The 21,372-nt window shown below is 40.9% G+C and overlaps 2 protein-coding genes across 2 annotated transcripts in view; both read right to left on the minus strand.

Annotated features, from left to right (window-relative positions):
• The window catches only part of bmp6 (bone morphogenetic protein 6), a 49,390-nt gene that overhangs the window by 5,190 nt on the left and 22,828 nt on the right, over positions 1–21,372 (minus strand). Inside the window, exons 3-5 of the mRNA XM_044340227.1 lie at positions 14,748–14,940; positions 10,143–10,291; positions 9,821–10,018 (exon numbers count right to left, since the gene is read on the minus strand). Of these exons, the coding sequence (XP_044196162.1) occupies positions 9,821–10,018; positions 10,143–10,291; positions 14,748–14,940 (540 nt within the window). The remainder of the gene's footprint in view (positions 1–9,820; positions 10,019–10,142; positions 10,292–14,747; positions 14,941–21,372) is intronic.
• Positions 14,859–21,372, minus strand: part of zgc:101569 (uncharacterized protein LOC449822 homolog) — a 50,024-nt gene continuing 43,510 nt past the window's right edge. The window contains exon 8 of the mRNA XM_044340231.1: positions 14,859–14,940. The gene's annotated coding sequence lies outside the window, so the exon portion shown is untranslated. The remainder of the gene's footprint in view (positions 14,941–21,372) is intronic.

Below are 21,372 nucleotides of genomic sequence, written 5' to 3' on the forward strand. Positions count from 1 at the left end.
ATAATGTTTTTACAAGTATTCCCAATTAAACCCTGTGAATGTGACGCATTACATTCTGAATCTGAGAGCAGAAGAATAACACAATACGCCTCATGTAATACACTGGGTGGAGACACATGTGAGGGCGTAGACCAGAGCATAGGCACAAATTCTCATTACAGTGGTCACTGCGCTGTACGTGCTCCACATTCATCTGCTGTCTAATGCGTTTTGAATCCATTGGCAGTCAAACATCGCGAGTGGTGACACAGTGACAACTGTGTTACTGTGTTTATGGACTCTCCTGCCCTGCAGTTTGTTCTTAATTTTCTCTGTTCCACTCTGCAGCCGCCCAGCAGCGGGTTGGACGGCGGCAGACAGTCCCAGGTATAGGTTTGGTTTTCACAGACGAGGAGAGGTCATTGCTGGCATCGGTCACCACGCTGAAGTCAAGACGGTGACACCAACTTTCCACTGACGTTTCAAGTGTTTCTCTCTCGCTCACTCTCTCTGTCTTGCCTCATTGATTTTATTGTTTTGATTATTTTTTTTCCTCACAAACCTCCATGAGAGAGACAATGACAGGAAGAGAGCTATAACACTAGTTAGTCCTGTATTTTTAAAAAAAAAGCCTCATCCAGGAAGACTTGTGATGAATAGTAGCACCGTTTACAGACATCAAGAAATCCTCACAGTCAAAACAGAAGGTCATGAGGAAGTGTGAAGCACTCTGATCAACTAAACATGGCTTCTCGGTGGCCCCAGCGCCCCAAGCGGCCCTTCAGCTCTAAGCCTGCAAGTGATTTGAATTGTAACTGGTTGTCATTTGTGTATTGCTTTCTGATTCCATGTTTAGCCTAAGAGTTACTGCTGAAGTTGTTTGGGCTACAATAACTTTTACAAGCTGCATGAACAGCTTTCTGACTTTTTGTCTAACTGGCTGTCTCATTTGCTACTTTTCAAAGTTATTCATTGCATCATTAGCCTGTTTAATGCAGCCACTTATCCTGTCAAACTAAGCAAATAACATGGTTATTTGCTTCTCATAGGCAATAAACAGAGTAACTGTTTGCATAAAGGAAAAAGCTGCACATTACTGCAATTAAAGCTTTTACAGAAAGAAAAACCTTTATAATATATGGACAAGCAAATTAAAAATATATAGCCTTATATCCATCATCAGATTTTTTTCCAGAAAAGTTTGCGTGTGTGTGTGTGTCAAAAAAAGACAGAGAGAGTGAGTCAGACTGCAGACGGAGATTTGTCACTAAGTCACAGCCACCACCCAGCCACTCACCTCACTAACTCACCAACAGCAGCCAACACACACACACACACACACACACACACACACACACACACACACACACACACACACACACATAATGTACTGTATATACAAACACATTTCCATTCAGCACGGTTCACTGATGTTTGCTACTTATATCTCTACCTTTATCATTCACTTCCAGTATCCCCTACATACAAAAACACATGCAGACACACAAACCACCAGATGTTTATCTGTTTAGCAGCCAAGTCCACTTTACTGCTCGTTAAAAGGAAGAATTGTTATTTAAAGTGTTTAAACCGGAGCATTAGTTGTTGCATTAAGATTTCATCATCAAATCAAATTTCAAATTAAACAGACACACTGAGTGCAATGACCAGACCCTGGTGTTTTAGCTGGATTCATCTCAAATGTAAAAAAAAAAAAAAAAAAAGGGCAGACAGAGAGAGAGAGAGAGAGAGAGAGAGAGAGAGAGAGAGAGAGAGAGAGAGAGAGAGAGAGGGAGCAAGTTGAATTTGGCACTTGGATTCATCTCAGCTTGAAGTAAACCATGAGAGAAAGAAAAGGAAGGAGACAGGGAAGACAGAGCAAGAAAAGAGAATATTGTTCACATCATGTTCAACTCAACCTGCTTCACCCGCACCTCCTTAAAATTTGCCTTTCAGATGTCATCACAAAAATCAGATGCAGATCAGGTGTGATATAAATCCTCCCGCTTTCTTTTTATTACAGCAAAACGTGAATACGTCATTTGATTCAACAGGTTAATTTTGTAAGAGAGAGGAAAGGAAAGGTGAGACTGGTCACGACAGGCGGCAGCGAGTGAGGTCAAAGTGTCAGCCATAACTGTCGGATACAGTCAGGTGTTTCCCCAGTTTAGGTTTCCTTCCTCTTTGATAGGAAGTGCAGTTCGCTGAGTGTCTTCTAATGTGGAATTAAAAGATTTTATGTCAGTGTGTGTACCGTTGATGATGTGTGTGATTGCCGGTGTGTAATCTTTTTATGGATGCACGGGCACTCTGCATTCAGGCATGCATATTCGGCTCCATCTGTGTGTGTGTGTGTGTTTGTGTAAACACATGAATGCAGGGTCATGTGGTGTTCATCCTGCCTCCCTGTGGACTGACTGACCTGCCAGAGTCTTCAACAGCAGAGAGCATTTGGATTTAACAGATTTACTGTGTGTTGACCTTCACAAACAAGGAAACAGTCTGGTTCTAGACCAGCTGCTGCAGGATCCTACTGATTTTTTCCTATAATTATTACAACAGCAAATAAAAAGCACTTTTAGTATGCATTGTAGGGGACATGTGCAGTGTGTACAGTGTTTATATACAGGAAACAACCAAGGGCAGAGGAAAAGTGCCAGAAAAGAACAAAGCCGATAGGCTGAATGACTTGGATGACCTGATGTGAACTTGAGGTGATGTTTATTGAGAGAGGAATTACAATGGCTCTTAAATGACACATTACAGTAATAAAAGTATAATAGGGCTTTTACAGAGTTAATGTGTGGAGATTTATAAGTCTCTATTGGAATGTGGACCATGTAGACTCAATCATGATGTGACGACTGGGGCAACGGAGCCGTACATCGATCAGTTTTAAGAGCTCAGTCTTTATGTGTATGTGACGGTGAGCATGTCTCTCTTTGTGTGTGTTTCTCTGTGAATAACATATAGTACTCAGTGCTGTACTCACTGCCTCAAACTACACATACCCGTATTACACACACAGTCCCAGGGACCCCCTGCTCCCTCATCCAGGTCTAGTTTATGGTGCGTGACATTCAGCTCCAGGTCACAGGGTTGAGTGTGAGTGAAGCTGCAGAGCTGCCTGCACACTTGTCAGGTTTCTACACTGGTAGGCATTAATAAAGTCACTCATCACTTAAACTACTGGCCTGGTCAAAAAAAACAAACAACTCATCATCTCACATGTGTTGCATCAATTAGATTTGTTTGCAGACATCAGATATGACTGTATCTTAATTATTTTTCTACTGTTAATACTTTTGTATTAACAGCGTATTCCTCTGTTTACTTATCAGAATAAATTGATTAAATGGGTGAGCATTCTGTGCGATCAGACATATAGTTATATCATCAGCAAGCTCCATGCACACTTGCAGTAAATATTGATGTGTAGGAGCGTTTAACACATTAGCATAACATATCAAGATATTGTTATATAATCAGCAGATATTTTTCCTGTAGTTTTTTTTTTTTCCAATGAAAATGACAATGAACAAAATGTGGATACCAACACATGTTAAAATAATACCTTGCTTTTCTGTATGCTGTATGATATAAGGTTTGGTATTTAACAACATATTCCCTTTTCCTCTCTTTCTCACACACACACACACACATACACACAACTCATTTTCCTTGCACCTCTCGGCCTTTAAAGCCATCTGCATTTACAGTCTGTGGGGCTCTTTAAGAGGAATAAAGCTGATATTTACTGTGGGCTTTCATTGAGTGTAAAGGCCCAGATTTGTGGTGCCCATAAACCACATCTCCCCTTCCTGCCTGTAAAAATTTAATGCCACACAGCTACCGCTGAGCTCCGGCTCCCATGAGGCTTCCATTCATTTCTTTTTCCTTTCCCTGACAGAGAGCTGAGGTGGGAAGAAACGTAGTCTGCATATTATACTTATTATACTAATATGTACTAATACTTATACTAAGTCTGTTATGACACTCCAGTGTCTTTGGGAGTATTCTAGTAGGCGTAGTTGGTTAGCCCAAAAAATATAAAATTACATAATTCAGATGGTTTTATGACTCATTTATTAAAGGAATAGTTCAACATGTTGGGAAATTACCTTATTTTTAAGTAAAAATTAAGCTACAGCCAGCAATGGGTTAGCTTAGCTTAGACCGGAAACACAGGGAAACCGCTAGCCTGGCTCTGTCCAAAGGTAACAAAATCCACCTACCAGCATCTCTAAAGCTCATTGATTGAAAGGTTAAATCTTGTTAGTTTAATCCTTACAAAAAACAAAGTATAAAAAAGACAAGGTGTGGTTCTATTCGGGGGTTATGTGCCAGACTCTTTCTTGGACCAGGTGTATTGACTTTCTGGACTCTTATCAATCTTAACAGGCTGCTTCCCCCTGCTTCCACTATTATGCTAAGCTACGCTAACCAACCGCTAGCTGTAGCTTTATTTTACCATACAGACATGACAGTAGTATCAATCTTCTCATCTAACTCTCGGGCAAGAAAGCAAATAAGTGTATCTCCTGGAATGTCAAACTATTCCTTTAAGCATCAGCAGCGCCTAAAAGACATTAACTCCAGTTTCACCTGCTTCGTCCGGACCAAATATTTGAATATCAAATGGGGGGAAAGCAGGAGTTCGTTTAAGGACATGCTAATGTGAATGGCACTGAGCTCTGCTCCCATTTTACAGCAGCTTACCTAACAGTGTTTAACCTGGAAATGTTTCTATGTGAGTAGACAAACATCCATTTGACCATGTGACACTAAAACTCTCCACTGAAACTAATTCACATTGAATTCATTGAGGTGGGGCCGTCACTGCTGGTTCCCCACCCTGTCTATTCAATAGCAGGGGAAACACTGCTCCTTACTGAGCTTAGGCACTGTAGCTCCTTAACACTGAGACTTTCGATACACTGTATGAGTCCCGGGCTGACATTAACCCTTCACTACACTACCTGCCATTCATTAAGCCTCAAAAACACTTTGACCAGCACCTCTGTCAGGAGGAAAAGGCTATAAATTGTATTTATCACATGTCGTTCCGAAAATACAAGAATCAAATGGTGCCAACTCAGACTTTATAGCAAGGGTGTTACGTGTATGAAGTGTGTGTGTGTGTTTGTGTATATATGTGTGTGTGTGTGACATATGACATTAAAAAGTAATTTCAAGCCCAACAGACCACAATCTCTCAAACCGCCTCACTGTAATTCTATAGTTTACTCCAGCAATTTCTCAAATCAGGACTCATTTTGGAGCAAGGAAAGATTGCATGTTTTACAGTAGCAATTACATGAACTCCCATAGAGGTGGTGGTGACAGAAAACTTGGGTTATACAGTATAGCCCAATGTTTAAAATAAAATCTGCGTCCTTAACCCGGAAGACAGAAGGAGAGAGTCCCAATGCCCATGAAGACATGAGAGAATGTCACTGTTGTCCCTTCTCCTCTCCTCTCCCTCCATCCCTCCCTCCAAGCACTACTACTGAAGTTTATCTTTCTTCCTGTCTTTCATCACAGAGGTTATTAAACCCTGCGAGGGAGCTCCGCCATGTCTAATTACTCTAACGGTAAACAAAAGGAGGTCGGGTGGGGAAGGAGTGAGGAGAATGAGGAGGAGGCGGGAGGAGAGAAGAGACAGATGAAAAAACACAGCTGGCCAAGAGCCGTGTTATTATAATTCTTTAAGCGATACTGTTAGCGTGGTCAGTCTTTTAGCTGCGCAGCTAATGACTGGCTAGGCCTAATTACAGGCCGCCTGTGCTTTGCTGGGACGTGATATTCCTTCCCCGGATGGTTGTTAACTTCCCCCACAGCCAAAGCCCAACCTGACTCCCATTACCTCCCCGGCCTTCTTCGCCCACAAAACCCCAAATTACCTTTAAAGGTGTTGTATTGTTCTTTTGGCAAGGTACACAGCAGTATTTTCCACTCCGCACAGATCAGGCACGCCCAGAGGGGGCGGAAATATCAAAAATATTCATGCATTGTTCTCATAACTCACAATTTAAGAGAATGTGTAAATTACTACTAAACTGAAGAAATGACCAAGACGTTAGAACAAAACTGTGAGTAAAAAGTGGAAAAAAAAAACTGATTTATTACTCATATAATCACACCATTATCTAAAAACTAATGCTGCAGAAATCTATTTGGCCGAATTTGTCCTCTTGTGTCATCTGGAAGGTATTTAATATCACATGTCATTTTAAATCCAGCTCGCAAAATTATGAAAATGAGAAAATAACAAGGCCCAAAGCCTTGCAGGGAATACAGCTGGGAATATGTAGATTCCATGTTAAAAGGTCGTTTTATATCCTTCGCACACTGAGAAAGGCGTTTTAGGAATTTATGACAAAGCAAAGCAGTGCGGCCAAATACCAAAATCTAAATGAAAATGGACAAAAATAGTTCTTCAGTTGTCAGTTGCACTCGAAATGAGGACAACCTAATAAAAAAGATGTAGTAAAATCATTGCACCACACAGGTCAGGAGTATGCAATTTGGGCAGAGGATAAAATCTATTTTCAGAATACACACAGAGCAAAGTAACTCGTGCTGAAAAAAAGTTTTAAAAAGCCTCTACAGTGTGTGAAAGCTAGTGCACACTAGAGCAATTAAAAACAAACACGTTGCTGCCTTCCGGCCTTAGATCTCATGTTTTTTCGGAAAAAGTAGGGTGAATTATCGGTGAAATACTCCTTTTAGGTGAAGCTGCAGTGGCTTGAACTGATGTACTGAAGCTCTGTGCCAAACAGAAACTGGGGGACAACATCCACATTTTGTTTCTCCCTATGAGAGCTCCACAAGACGGATGCTCTCCCCATCCATCCTGTCCTCCTCCCTGTCTCTGGAGTGAGTGATGCGGTATTGAAACCATATGCCCTCCTGAATTCCTCACGGATCCTCCCATCCCGTCCAATCCCAGCAGTCCTCCACTGGCCGCGGACACTCGGCTGTCGCGAGGGGGGCCTCCCCGCTTCCTGTGTAGGATCTAAATATTTACACTCCCCGTCGTCCCGAGTGGCGAGGCGGAGAGGTCTTGATGTTTTGGGTTATGTAAAGTCCAATCCTCCAGGACACATATTTAACAGATTGTCCTTGTTAGAGCAGAATTTTTGAGCAGATTCACATCAGAGAAGGTTTTCTCATCCTCCTGACACAGACTGGGACACTAAAACAGACTACAGACAACCTGCTGTGTTAACAGTTTGCTTATAAAAGTAGTTCAGTGAGAGACAGACTGTTATATAACGGCATTTAACTCTTTCTTTAATTATGAATATATTTACATTTGACATAAATATTCCTTTACTGGAGGAAAGCAGGGATGACATCCGTTACAGGAACCCACATTGTGAACACATGGTGTACACCTTAGCCCCCTGATTCACCGTGTACCCCCGTATCACTGTGTCTTCAAGACATCTCGACTTAAAGTCTTAAGACATCTTAGGACATCTCAAGCCAAAAGTGACAGCTGGGTAGAAGAGAGTATAGGTCTGGAGCCAAAACTGAACATGTGGTACACCCTAACTGTCCTGTAGCATAACAAATTATGAGTCTTTGTTCTCTGTTATGTCAGCCAAAGCTTTCATCTAATGCAATTACTGAGAAAAGGCCCTGCAGGAATTTAACTTACAACCTCTTGTGTTAACAGCAGCATGCTGCAACCTACTGAGAAGTCGAAGGAGATGCACTGAACAAACAGAAAATAAAGCCAACAAATCTCAGCAAAAGACTTTCAGGGAGCAGTGGAGAGAGCACACCCAGCTTGTCCAGCAAATACTTCTGTATACCATGCAGATGGTATAGCAATTAAATCGGGTGAGCAGAAAAAGCAAAGCAAAGGTAAATCGCTTCCCAGGTAGCTGGCCAAGTCGGGCCGTTTGCAGCTGTGTGTCAACGCACTAAGCTGTGTTCTGGCATCGGACGACCAAAAGTGAGCCGGCTCTGGCCTAGTTTGGCTGCCAGATTTGGCTAGGTTTTGGGGGCGCAGACTTGAGCTGTTATGGCTGAGCCTCGGCTACAGTTAGCAGCACCGTCACTAATTTTAAGAGAGTCTCAGTCCCTGGAATCAGCACAGATATACTTGGGCTGATTCTGGCACGTCATTTATCACAAGTCTGACATGAGTCCCACAAGCAGGTGTGCCGAATTCAGACTGCTGTTGGGCCTGAAGGTTTGCCAATACACAGCTCTATATGAGATATTTAAATACAGCAATACTACTGTATGTCCTGTGTAAACAATGTTATGTGTACTTTCCTAAACACAGTTTGAACTATTTTGCCATTTGTAGAATCAAGTTTATGAGGTTTTAGGCTGACATCTATGACATAAATCCAAAGTACACTATTCAAGTAAAGTAAGAAGAAGTTACATAATGTTATGATCTTCTCACAATTTACCTCCAAAGGCAACATTCAGTGCCACTGCAAAAAATAGTGTACCCTTTATGTAGCAAGCTGGAAAGTTCACCTTTTTATTAGCCCTAACCATGATCTTTGATAAAGCCTAACAAAGAGTTTTAGTTGCTTAACCTTAACCATAGTTTAGCCAAAGTTTATTTGCCACAACCAGTCTTTCTCTCACCTTAACCACACCGTAGTTGTCATGTGAAGATATGGTAGAAAGCAAGAATTTTAAAATATACTGGATGTAAGAAAAGTTATCACCAAATATCACCAATACTTGAAATATATGGAGGTGGTTGCCTGCTGGAGACACTATATTTACTGCTACACACAGGGATCTTCTCTGAGTCAAAGCTCTGAGGCGTGAAGGCTTAATATTAGCGTGATGCTTCATCTGTCAAATTAGCCAAGGATCAGACAGATATTAACGGCAGGCTCACTGAGCGCGAGCTTTATGTGCTGTAGCAGTCACACAATGAAGCCTCACAGGAGCAGCTTAGCTTTAAGCGCTATAAAGGCTGGCCAGAATTACACAGCAGGTGAAAGGTGGGCGGATTAGGGTTTGATTTAATTTGCCGAGCTCATAACATCAAGCTTATACCTGCCCATTACATCATCTGCTGAGTAGGAAGAGGAGCGTGGGGGACTGATGAGGAGGATGAGGTCACCTGTCAAGATGATTCACCGTCTGCGTCTTAAATTCTTTAATATTTACTGCGCTGTTTTGTGTCTCTGCCATTTTCTATTGTCCAAATTCTCTACTGGGAATTATTATATTATCAAATAAACAGTCTGACATGCTTGCTTTTTCTCTTTTTACCATAATATATTCTTTTTTTTCCTGTTTGACCCCCAGTTCTTTAACTCCTCTCTGCTCTATGCTCTCTAACACCACCCATATATCTCATACTCCATCTTTTCCTCATTTACTTTAGTCTTTTTAGCTAAACACTCAAGCCAAACCCACCATTCAATAACTCAGCCTGTCTGGAGAGGTGCCACAGAAATCCCCTTCATAAATAACACATCTTATATATTGCTCTGAGAAATATATTCACCGTTCAAAATGCAGTTTCTGGGATACACTGTAATACCCTTAATCCATACAGAGAAACTACAGTAAAAAAAAAGATTTTGGACATCATCCCTGGGCGAGGATTTTCAACTGACGGGGGCTGATTAAAGAGATCCAGCACAAGTCAGGTTCAATTTATCAAGTTTCTCAAAGAGGGATACTTCAAACACATGCTGCCCATCCCCTGCTCTCAACAGGTTAGCCATCAGTTACGGATGTAGTGAGGTTAGGGCGCGGTCATTTTTGTGTCTGCTTGTGTTCATTGTTGCGCGGTGTGATGAGGTCAGTTGAGGTTCAGTGTTCGTGTAGCAGATGTCAGACTGACCTGCTGGGCTGGGCCCTCTGGATCCATCCTGTGGTTGGGTGGATCGGTTGCGGTTCTGCTGGCGACGTTTGCCGCCAGTGGAGCGGGCGGTGCGGATGTGCACTTCGCTGACCTTAAAGAACGCCACCATGAAGGGCTGCTTCTCCAGCGCGCCGTCACGTCCAACGAGCCCTGCCTCTTTGGAGCTGATGCTCTGCCCTGTTTCAAAAGACACAGCACTCCAAATTATATGACTTTTACTTCGAACTACAGATTCATGTTTGTTTTCATGTGAAACTGAGTATATTGTGCATTAAAATTGATATATAATCTAATGTCTTACCACTGCTGGTCTCCACGCTGACCTGCAGGCCCAGGTTGTGCACCGGGCTCATCACCCACAGGTTGCTGGTGGCGGTGATGTCAAACTCCAACCAGCCCTCCTCAGCAGCCCAAAGCCTGCGAGACTCCAGCAGGAACAGATCTGCCTCTCTGGGAGAACATGTGAAAAAATAAAAAGGAAAACTTGCTTGGATAAAAGATAACATTCTTATTTGCTGAGTTAAACATCAAAATGTACAGAGCCAAAGAGGAAAAAAAAAAAGTTTTTTGCTACAAATTGTGAATGTACGAAAGAGGATTAGGGCCACAAATTTATTTGTATGAATAAAAAAGATAAAATGTATGAGAGAAATTAGCTTGCTGGCAGTCGTAACAAACACATAATTATCTAATTTATCTGATTTAAAGGGGACATATTGTAGAAAGTGATTTCCATTTCTTTTTTGATTATAAAGCAGGTCTAGGTGCTACATAAATACTATGAAAGTATCAAAACGCTCAGTCCACGAAGAAATACACACAGCCCATATTCAGAAACTATGACTTTAAACGAGTCGTTAAGGTTGTGATGTCACAACTATTCGCTCAGTGTTTCCCCTACCATTGTCTTATGTTATTTACCTAATTTATGTGCACTTATTTCATCTCAGCTCAGTGTGAGAGTCTCTACCATGTTTTGCTGTCATTTATGGTCGCACTACTTTCTCTCTTCTCCTCTGCTCTGTGTTTCACTGGGGGCGGGGCTTAGTCCCTCCATGCACACACACAGAGCGGAACAGAGGAGAGACAGAGAGAAGCAATTTTGTCATTGCACAGCCTTCCATAGGTTGGATAACATTATCCTCAGTGGTGGTCAGCACAATTTACCAATGAGTTTTACCCAGAGCCCTGGCTTTACCTAGCTACAGTAGGCTACAGTCTGGTACCTGTGGTTGGCCTGGTCGTGCGTCACTCAGAAAACAGTTAGCCAATCAGAGGAGAGGGCACTGAGCAGACACAAAACCGTTTAAGGCTGAGTGAGACAGAGGGGCTGCATCCGTGGCTTGTACAGCTGTAACTAGGTGCTTTTTGACCATAAAACATTCAAATGTTTGTAAATAGACCACAAAAATGAAAATATTAAACTGAGAAAGGGGCATCATATGACCTCTTTAAAAAAGCAATCCTGTAAGACTTCCAACACCATGACTGCCATGGTCACGATTTGATGAGATCATTCTTTCCCATTTAGATTTCAAAATTATTTTTTAACCAGAGCTTCATTGACCTTTAAGTTTGCCACAACTTGAAGGTTTTTAAATCAAGTTCTGACAGAGCTGCCAGGTTTGATCCGTTCACTTAAAATGGGTAAATTTGGCTTTTACAAATGTGATGGAAATTTGTTTTTCATGGGGTAGAGGTTAGTTTTAAACTGGCCCATGATCAAAAATGTTAAGTTAAAGTAGATTAAGAGTTAAAAATCCTGCAACCCAACTTTTTAAAAAGACAAGAAGACAGGATTTATGAAACACAGAGAAATGATACACATTTGATTAAGCACCGAGGAAGAGAACGTACAGGGAGAGACACATCTGAGAAGTATGTAGCAAAGCACAAAACTTACAGAGAGAGAGAGAGAGAGGAGGAGTGTATAAAATACGAACCAACATCAGAAAACACGAAAAATACAAAAAAGAGGAAACAGGACATGATTTAAAGTGTCTGCTCTGCTTCAGTCTGATCATTTTGCTCTGTTGTTGTGCAGTATAGTCTCATTATAGCTCAAAGCGGAGATAAAGAGATCTACCTCTTTAAGAACTCAGGAGAGACACAGGAGCTCTTGGTTCGTATCAGGGTAACAGTATCATAACAAAATGACAGGAAGATGAATAGCAGCACTTAACAGAAAATGCACTGTATTCTTCTCCACTGTAGGTTTGACCATAAGGTCCACCTCTCTGAGGGACAGGGGAGAGGAAGGAATTAAATCTTTGGTATCAGGCTACAGGTATGTTAATATCATTTACAATGTTTTGTGAGAATGAAATCAGGCTTCAAAATGGAAGATGTCAAACAGTGGAAGAGAATAATACCACTGCAGAGTGTTAAATGAAAAGAGAGCAGAGGAGATGTGAGGAAAAGACAGAGTGTGAGTGATAAGAGGGCTTGTCCTCCCACTGTCCCATTACAGTAGTAATAACACAGCATCGGGTCGGTCAGACCCTCCTCCCAAACCGACATCAAAGCCTCGCAATCATCCAGGTGTTCGGAGAATGCCCCTGCAGTCATGCATCAGCAGCGCCTCTTTATTGGTCATTAATGAGAGTGTTTCTGACGGCTTCCGTATGAGCCTCTAGTCCCTGTTTTCCCTCACACACACACACACACACGCGCTCTCCACCCTACTGCTAAGTTCACACGTTTGTCACAGCATGAGCCAGCGTACCGATGTTTCCGCCTCATCATCACAGCCACCGTTCGCCTGACGAAGAACAGCAGGGGGTACATCACAGAGCCGCCTGCAGGGCGAAGGCTACTGAGAGCCTACTGTAAAACTGCTTATTGACTGACTGCTTAAATGAACTGGAATAATAAGGTTAAGGGTCAAAGTAGTGTTTTTTTGCTACAATAAATCTCCTTTATAAGTCTTGTCAGTAGCTGTTGTTAAAATTGTGATGCAATGTGAGAGAGTGTAGCTCAAAGCTAATGTGCTTTCATCTTTTAAACTGCTGAAAAGGCATATTTGTAAGAATGTAAAAGCAATATGTAAGTGAGACATCTGGAGGGAAAAGATCAGGGAAGAGCTCTCTGTGCTCTAAGAATGAGAATAAAGGTAATATTACCTCTAGCAGGAGTTGAAGTATGTGTATTAGGGAAGAGAGGAATGAAATCATCCTGTTAGCTACAGTGTAACGGCTGGCAAAATGCTGCTGAATGGGTTTTGGTCAGTAAAAACAGCATTCGCAGCAACCTGCCCTTTCTCATTGGATGTCAGGCCTGCCACATTTTTGGCATTGTAGTCTCTCACATTCCTTGCCTGCTGTTAGAGAAACCGCCCCAATCAAATGAAAAGTACAAAGGGTGTCAGGCTAATTAAGCGCTCTATCATTATGGCTTAGAGTCAAAACAGGAGTCAGGTTTTTACGGGAAGGAGGGGCACAAGAAAGTTAATAGGCTCCCCGCTGATTGGGCGATTACGAAGGTACAGTTTTGCAAAAAAGCAGAAAATGAGAAAAACAACAGCAAAGCCTTTATAGAGCAAATAACTGTTTACTTCTAGGCTGTGCTTTTTGTCATATTGTTGCCCATCAATCTTCAGGAGACACTTTCAGAGCAGTTAATTAAACATACATCTTAAAGATGAGACTGTAAAATAAGCAGTTTGATTTTTTTTACTGAATGCATGTTGCACCTTTAATTCACTCTCATGAAATGTAAATACAGAGGCAACAATCTTTCTCCACCTGATAGTGCACCATCTAGGCTGTAATTTTCTTCAAGGTAAGAAAAGCTGTCCTACAATAATACAGAAATTGGAGATATATGGGCCCTTTAATCTCCAAATATCTCCAAAAATAAAAGGCTTTACCTCCAGGCTGGAGAGCACAAACCACCCATTGTAGGGATAAAGGAATGCAGCAAATAAGTAGCTTTTGATACCCATAGAAACCTTTTGACAGACGGAAAAATATACTTTGCCTACATCTATAGCTGAAAGTGTTAAACTTGTTCAATCCGAGGATTTCAGAGTGGATCAGCTTTATCCTGGGACTGCAGTCTGAGAACATTTGGTGTTAGAGACCCCACCCGAAGGTGTTTTTGTTTCTTGACGTTGCTTAACACAAAATAACATATTAATCAAGCGTAATGGCTCTCCATATATCTACAGCTTCACAGTTTATACATGAAGAAAGACTGGCACACAGTTACTTTGATGTGTGTTCACTGATAAACAAAATATACCAGGCAACATTAGATGTATATATCAGACATTCTCTTCGTGTTAGTATTGGTTCTCACTGGGCGGGCTTGATAAAACACAAATATCATTCAGAAATCTTACTGGATGTTTATCTACCCCTGTAGACGTAATGTAAATGTTTGGCATGTATTAGCTGTGCTCATTTGGGGGACGGGAGGATTTTGAAGCTGTGCTATTTCTGTAAGACGTGGTTTTGCTTGATTTTACATTATAAACACAGCAAGAGCCCAGAGTCTATGTAACACACAGGGAGAATGATAGAAAGATAGAGAGGTGACTTTTTTTTCAAATCATACTCTTTACCCTTTAGTATCCAGAAAAAAGTTGACTGAGCGTGTTTTTTTTTCAGCAATACATTATTTTAAATCGCAGTTCCAGTGTAACTCTATCAGGTCCATCCATGTTGCATCAATGTACACCCATCTTGTGCATGTTTTTAGGATCCCTGAGTTTCTAAAGATAACAAATACATCATTCTGAATTACAGGAAAATTTGTATAAAATAAAAATATTTCCATCTGATATAAGGATGCAGCCACAATAATCTTGGTTTTGATAATCTAAGTTAATGTATTTGAAAACAAGGAGCTACAGTACAATATACATGCTTATAACTGTGTGTGTGTGTGTGTGTGTGTGTGTTACCTGTCAGGGTGCTCCTTGACCACCTGGTAGACTTTGAGGAGGAAGGTGTCATTGCGGAAGGCGCGGCTCACACACTCCTTGTAGAGTCGGAACTCGGCTGCGGTGATAGCTTCACCCTCGGGGATCTGCGAGAGGTTGAACTTAAACTCCTTGTGGTGACGCCGCTGCGGAGAGAGCTCTCTGTCGTACTCCACTATGGGATGGAAGCACACACACACACACACACACACACACACACACACACACACACACACACACGGTCACAACGTTATCCCTGAAGAGAAAGACAGGGGGAAAGAAAAATACCTCTCTAGACAAAGTTAAACACTGGTATGCTTTTGCATTTCTCACTACTGTTCTTGTAGTTTGATTAGATTTATACTTCGATTTTCAGAAAATAGGATTAAATTACATATTTACAAACAGGGTTTCCGTGTAAATATACAGTAGTGAGTGATGAGCGGATATTCTTTTCACAGACACTGCGCTGAGATCGACCATAGAAGCCTTTAAAACCATCACATGTGATTTATACTTAAAGGTCTAATAGGTTTTGTGGTTTCCAGTTTCCCTAAATAAACCCCTGTTATTGTCAGTCCGAAGCAAAAGCCCATGATTTTTTTTTCAGTGGCAGCAAACCTAGAGACATTCTGAGACCACTTCTGACAGCGTGAAATGACAAAAACCAACAAATGCGCTCCCTCCTCTACTTTTAAGTACAATATGCGCCATAATGATAATGTGCTCTCTGGGGAATCGGTTCCTGTCTCAGCTGGAGGTTTTTTCTCCCACAGCAAAGGGCCAGCAGAGTCAGTATGACGACGGACACACAGAGCGAGAAGAGGAAAATGAATAAAGAGGGGCATGTCGAATGCAATTAGAAGGTCGTGCACAGAAATACCCATGCAGGCATAAACAGTAGCTAAAACCTCAGATATGTGCTATATTCTGCAAAGCACACACAAAACAAGTAGCCTAACTTAATTGCTTGAGCACCCAAAACACACATCAACACATTCTTACTATTCTTACTCCATCACACTCTCACTGATTTAAATACTTTCTCGTATGCTACACACAACCACACACACACACAAACATACATACACTATCATCATCTCCATGCCAGTTTCCACTCAGCACAGAGAGGTTCAACAGGCTGTGGTTTCACCACCACAGAGTGCAGACTGACTGGGAACCAAAACTGGATTTATGCAACCGACTAGGTTTTTCACCTGCAGTGGACCAAACATAGATATTCATCATCATACATTTGTCTACTCTGCCTTCTGCTACTACTGCTGCAGCTGCAGGATTTGTGTGTTAAAGGAATAGCTCAACATTTTGGGAAATATGCTTATTTGAAACTCTGTCTGAAGGTAACAAAATGTGCCCACCAACACCTCTAGAGCTTACCAATTACCACATTATATGGTTAATCCACACAAAGTCTGAAATGTAAAAATTGGCAAATTGTGGTTTTACAGGGGTTATATGCCAGAACAAGCTGGGAAGACTATCTTTAGTGGTGCTGCTGGTTGGCAGATTTAGTTCGGACAGAGCCAGGCTAGCTGTTTCTCCCTGTTTCCAGTCTTTATGTTATGCTAAGCTGAGCTATGCTAACCATCTGCTGGCTGTAGCTGTGTATTTATCATACAGACATGAAAGTGGTAAAGATTTTCTCATTGCAACAAACCAAATAATTGTTTATTTTAAAAATGAGATCACTATATCCAAAACATTTGTTAATAGAACAGAAGATTTTGATTTTCGCACTATTTTCTTTCTCATATACACGTTCAGTCTCTCTTTCATTGTTGCCCTCATCCTTTGACATACCATAGCAATATGAGGAGTCTTTGTGACTAGATAAGTGACTGCAGACTGTCCACTGGAAACATCTCCTTCCCACATTACCCCAACACATGGCTCTATAATTAAGTGTGTCCAGCAGTTTCAGACATATTTAAGAAATTACATATCTGAAGTAGTCAAAAAAGTAAAGGGGCCAACATTTTGAATTTATTTAAATGGATATTTTATTTAGAAGAACCAAACCTGAGGTAAGAAAAAAATGTATTTTTGTACCTGAGCCAGGCTTGTTAAAACTTTCTGGTAATTTTATGATGTGGGGACCCGCCCAAAATGGACCAATGACACATTTTGTTCCCCAAGTCACAGCTGAAGAGAAAATTGTGTTGATGTGGGAATACTGGAACCAATCAGACTCTCCCAAAAGTGCCAGCCCCACCTTATACCCACACCCAGGAAGGTCAAAGCTCCCCTCATCCCAAGACATTTCCAAGTTACATAAATGCTGAACTTAAGTAACAAACCAAGCATAAAAGGCAGGGAGGGAAGGAATGTCTGTCTAGCTTCATAGCATTTCTGAGGAGCTTGAGTAGTCCAATCCTGAACCACATATTGCTGCAACTCGGTCAAAACAAATTATGATAATTGAGGCATCTCAGTTTGCGACTCAGCCAATCTGGCTTCTTTGTACTTCAAACACTTTTCAAAGAGGAGAGGAAACCACCTATAGAGAATGAGATGTTATTCACATCAGACAGAGACACTGTGACTGCTATCAGATGTGACAGTGACCATTTCATCCTCTTACTCCACAAGCTGCCCACTCACACACACACACACACACACACATACACACACACAGATGTTGCAGTAACTGTGTGTGATATCTGGGCTTGTGTTGAAGGGAAGATAAATCAGCTAAACTTTGTGTGTGTGCATGTGAGTGTGAATGTGTGTGTAGGCCTTGAGTAGAGGTCATGGTACTCTAAATGACTTTACAACACTCCCTCCAACACCCCCGGGCCTGAAGACCAACAGCTTGAAATTTTATATTCCCTCTTAAAAAATCTACTGACTTTTTGGCACGAAAGCTCTTTGATAAACTTCGTGTAGGTGGTGAGAAGGTCAGGAGGAGTTTCACATGCATGTATCAAATATTTATTACATTTGCTGAAAAATACAATAGTAAGATGTACAAAATAACAAGCACCTGTACAGAGTGTGTTTAACAGACGGTACTGACAATCTCAGCATTTTACCGAGCAAAGGTAAAGCTTCATCAGGAGATGAAATGAGATCGTTATGCTGTGAATGCAGCCCTGTAATCACACAAGTTCCAGTAATAAGTGAAACCAGATATAAACAGCGTACAACCTCTGTTACAGTGTAGCTAAATATAACGTATTAGTCTTAAAGGGCACTCCAGCGATCTTACACATGCTCAGTTTACTCACCATGATTAGCGCTACGCAGCCTGTGAAAACAGTTAATATGCAAAATGTCTTCTGTGGCTCGGGAAGAGGAGCTTTGTCAAGCCTGTGAAAGTTGTACAATATTTTCAGCAGCGGAGCCAGATGAGCTTTGTCAAATTTGAGAAAATCACCCCGATGATGTCATAGTGACCTCATCAAAATTATCTCTGCTTGAGCTTGAAGACTTCACATTTGTAACAGAAAGCCGGTATTACAAATTGGAGGAGTGGGGTTTGAAAGGCATGAGCTTTTAACGAAAAGATGCTTTATGTTGCATTGTGGGAAATGTAGGATCTAGTGTTTTTGGAGCTTGACCCATAGTAGGGACTGAAATTCAGGATATCTCAGCCTCTGCTGCTTCAGTTCTGACCTTTTGTTTTACTGTCTCTTATAGTTCACACACTTTATAGAAATATAAATAGAAAATCACTAGAGTAACCTTATAATATTGGATTTTATTGAGATGTAACTGCCAGCAAAGGTTTGCTGCCATTTTACAGGTTTGTTGATATCTCTGTTGTTCTTTTTGCATAGGAAATATTGCAGCGGTGAGAGATTCCTAATATCTACTATTTATGTGATATGACGTCATAGCAGCATAATACATTCCTCTGACAGCCATTTTTAAATGTTGTGTCGCTGGTACAGGGCCAGTTGCACATGCGCAGACTTGCACAACAACAAGAGTGTTCAAAGCCTTGATGGGGAGACAATAACATGTTCACTCATTTCCTCTTATTGTGACATTTTATTCCTTGTATTTCCAGTAAAATATGACAAAATGTTATAAGAAGAGTGAAAACGATTCTAGTCTGGGAGAAAACTGCTTTCACTGAAGTGAAAAATGTATGTACCTATTTCATGAGACTTTAATGAAATTCACAGAACGCTTTTCGTTTATTTTCCTCGCTGAACAAAATCTCAGGGCTCTCCTGAGCTCCCTCAACAAGTCACAAGCAGCTTCGAGTTCAAATGAATCATTTTTTAAAATCTCAGCGAGGGGAGCTATTTTGAAGAGCTACCAGATGAAGACAAACAATTATAACTATGAAATATTTAAATAGCTGCAGTCTCACATCTCACATAATCATAAGCTTTATCACTGCAGTCCTCTGCGAAGTGGCCTGGGAGCCACAGCGTTAAGCTGCATTCCAGCTGCTTCTCCACCTTCTCAGCTTGAAATTCGATTGAAATCCACTGAGGAGTCACATCTAAAATCAAAGGAAAGTCTTCACACGACGCGTACAGGGAGCACAACCTCTGTACTCATCTACCATGACGTGAGCTTTGAGACAGGAACACACAGAAGGGAAAAGGGATTTAGATTTGGATGATTCAGGGAGGGATTCATTCAGAGTGATTCTAAAGATGGAAAAAAAAGTGATTATATTAGTGATTTGGTACAAACTGTGCACAATGGAATTTGCAGGAAAAGAGTGTGAATGTGTCATACGTGCATGAATGATAATCTGTACGTGCAGTTTATGGCTTCCTTTTATTACCACACACCCGTCTTTGTTCATGAGAATTTTCACCCAAACATAGAATATGACAAAGTTAATGTTTATTTAGTCTAAACGATTAAAGCTGATATTATCAGGGACTTTCTGTGATGATTCACTCAAACACTTTGGGTTATTTAATCTGCTACGAGAAACAGAAAGACACAGGAGACAGAAAGTCAAACGAAAAGAGAGAGGGTGAGTAATCAAAGGGAGGATATAAAAAGGATATATGAAGGAAAAAGAAAGAAAGAAAGAGAAAGAAAGACAGAGAGACAGAAAGCAAAAGAAAGAAGAGACTGAAAGAGTAGAGTGAGAGTGAGAAAGAGAGAGAAAATAAAAAGAAAAAGAAAGAAAGAGAAATTGAGAGAAATAAAGAAAAGAAAGAGAAGTAGAATGTATGAAAGAGAGAGGAAGAAAGAAATAGAGAAAGAAAGAAAGAAAGAAAGACAGAGAGACAGAAAGCAAAAGAAAGAAGAGACTGAGAGAAAGAGAAGAGTGAGAGTGAGAAAGAGAGAGAAAATAAAGAGAAAGAGAAAGAAAGAAAGAAAGCGAGAAAGTGAGAAGGAAAGAAAGAAAAGAGAAATTGAGAGAAATAAATAAAGAAAAGAGTGAGAGAGAGAAATAAAGAAAATAAAGAGAAAGAGAAAGAAAGAAAGAGACGAATTGAGAGAGAGAAAGAAATAAAAGAGAAATAAAAAGCATGAAAGAGAGAGGAAGAAAGAAAAGAATGAAATAGAGAAAGAAATAGAGAAATAGAAACAGAAAGAGAAATAGAGAGAAAGAAAGAAAGAAAGAAAGAAAGAAAGAAAGACAAATTAGGTTTCTTAGGGAGGCTGAATGGAAAAGACAAAAAAAGCATCACTTGTGTGTCAATTAAAAAAAAAAACAAAAAAACTTTGTGTCAGTTAAAATAATACAGGCGGACAAAGTGAGAGGGGGAGAAGTGGATAAGATGATAAGACCAGACGGAGAAAGACAAAGTCAGTGTCACAGAGAGGAAGATGGAGAGACCGAAGGGACAAACGCAGTGGGAGAAAGGGAAAGAGACGGGAGTCTGGGAGGCAATGGGAGGAAGACGGAGGGAGAGTGACAGAAACAGAGTGAGAAGGACGATATGCAGATTCACTTGGACGCTTTGATAGGAGCTGTTCTCTCGTTTCCACCTGCGCAGCATCTGGCTCTGCTGTGCTGTTCCTACTGCTGTAGGTATTATGGCAACCCACACACACACACACACACACACACACACACACACACACACACACACCCTGACCTTGGGAATCTTCTACTATCACATGTATTCATATGGTCCTTATATTCACAGTCTTAAAATTGAAAACTGCTTTATAACCTGTGAATATGACTAGATATTTAACACTCAATATTTTAAAATATGGAACATAAAAACTAAGAAATATCTGTTTTTGGTGGAAACCAACCTAAAAATGGCTAATAAGTCAATTCACATCTGCAATTATTTTCTCATATGATACATTACATGAATATTAAACGCTTGCTTTAAATCAATGGCCTATGAGACAGCAGGTATATCGTTTCCCATTAGAGTCACTGGACTATACATTATTTGAAAAAAAAAAAAAAAAGACAACTCCAGTGGAGCTGAAGTTCATAGTTCACGCTCGCAAACACAGACTTGAACTTCAGCATGTAAAGCTGGCTTTTTATGAACTGGGATGCGTGCCCCTTTAAGAACCAAAGGAAAGGAAAAGGGGAAAAAGGTGCTGAAAGAAAGACAAGTGAGCAATCTTTGAGCCAGAAGGTTGTCTGTGCAAGGAGAGGTGGGCGGATGAGTGGACAAACAGGCAGACAATATAG

This window comes from Thunnus albacares, chromosome 21 (assembly GCF_914725855.1).
Source record: "Thunnus albacares chromosome 21, fThuAlb1.1, whole genome shotgun sequence".
Classification (NCBI taxonomy): domain Eukaryota; kingdom Metazoa; phylum Chordata; class Actinopteri; order Scombriformes; family Scombridae; genus Thunnus; species Thunnus albacares.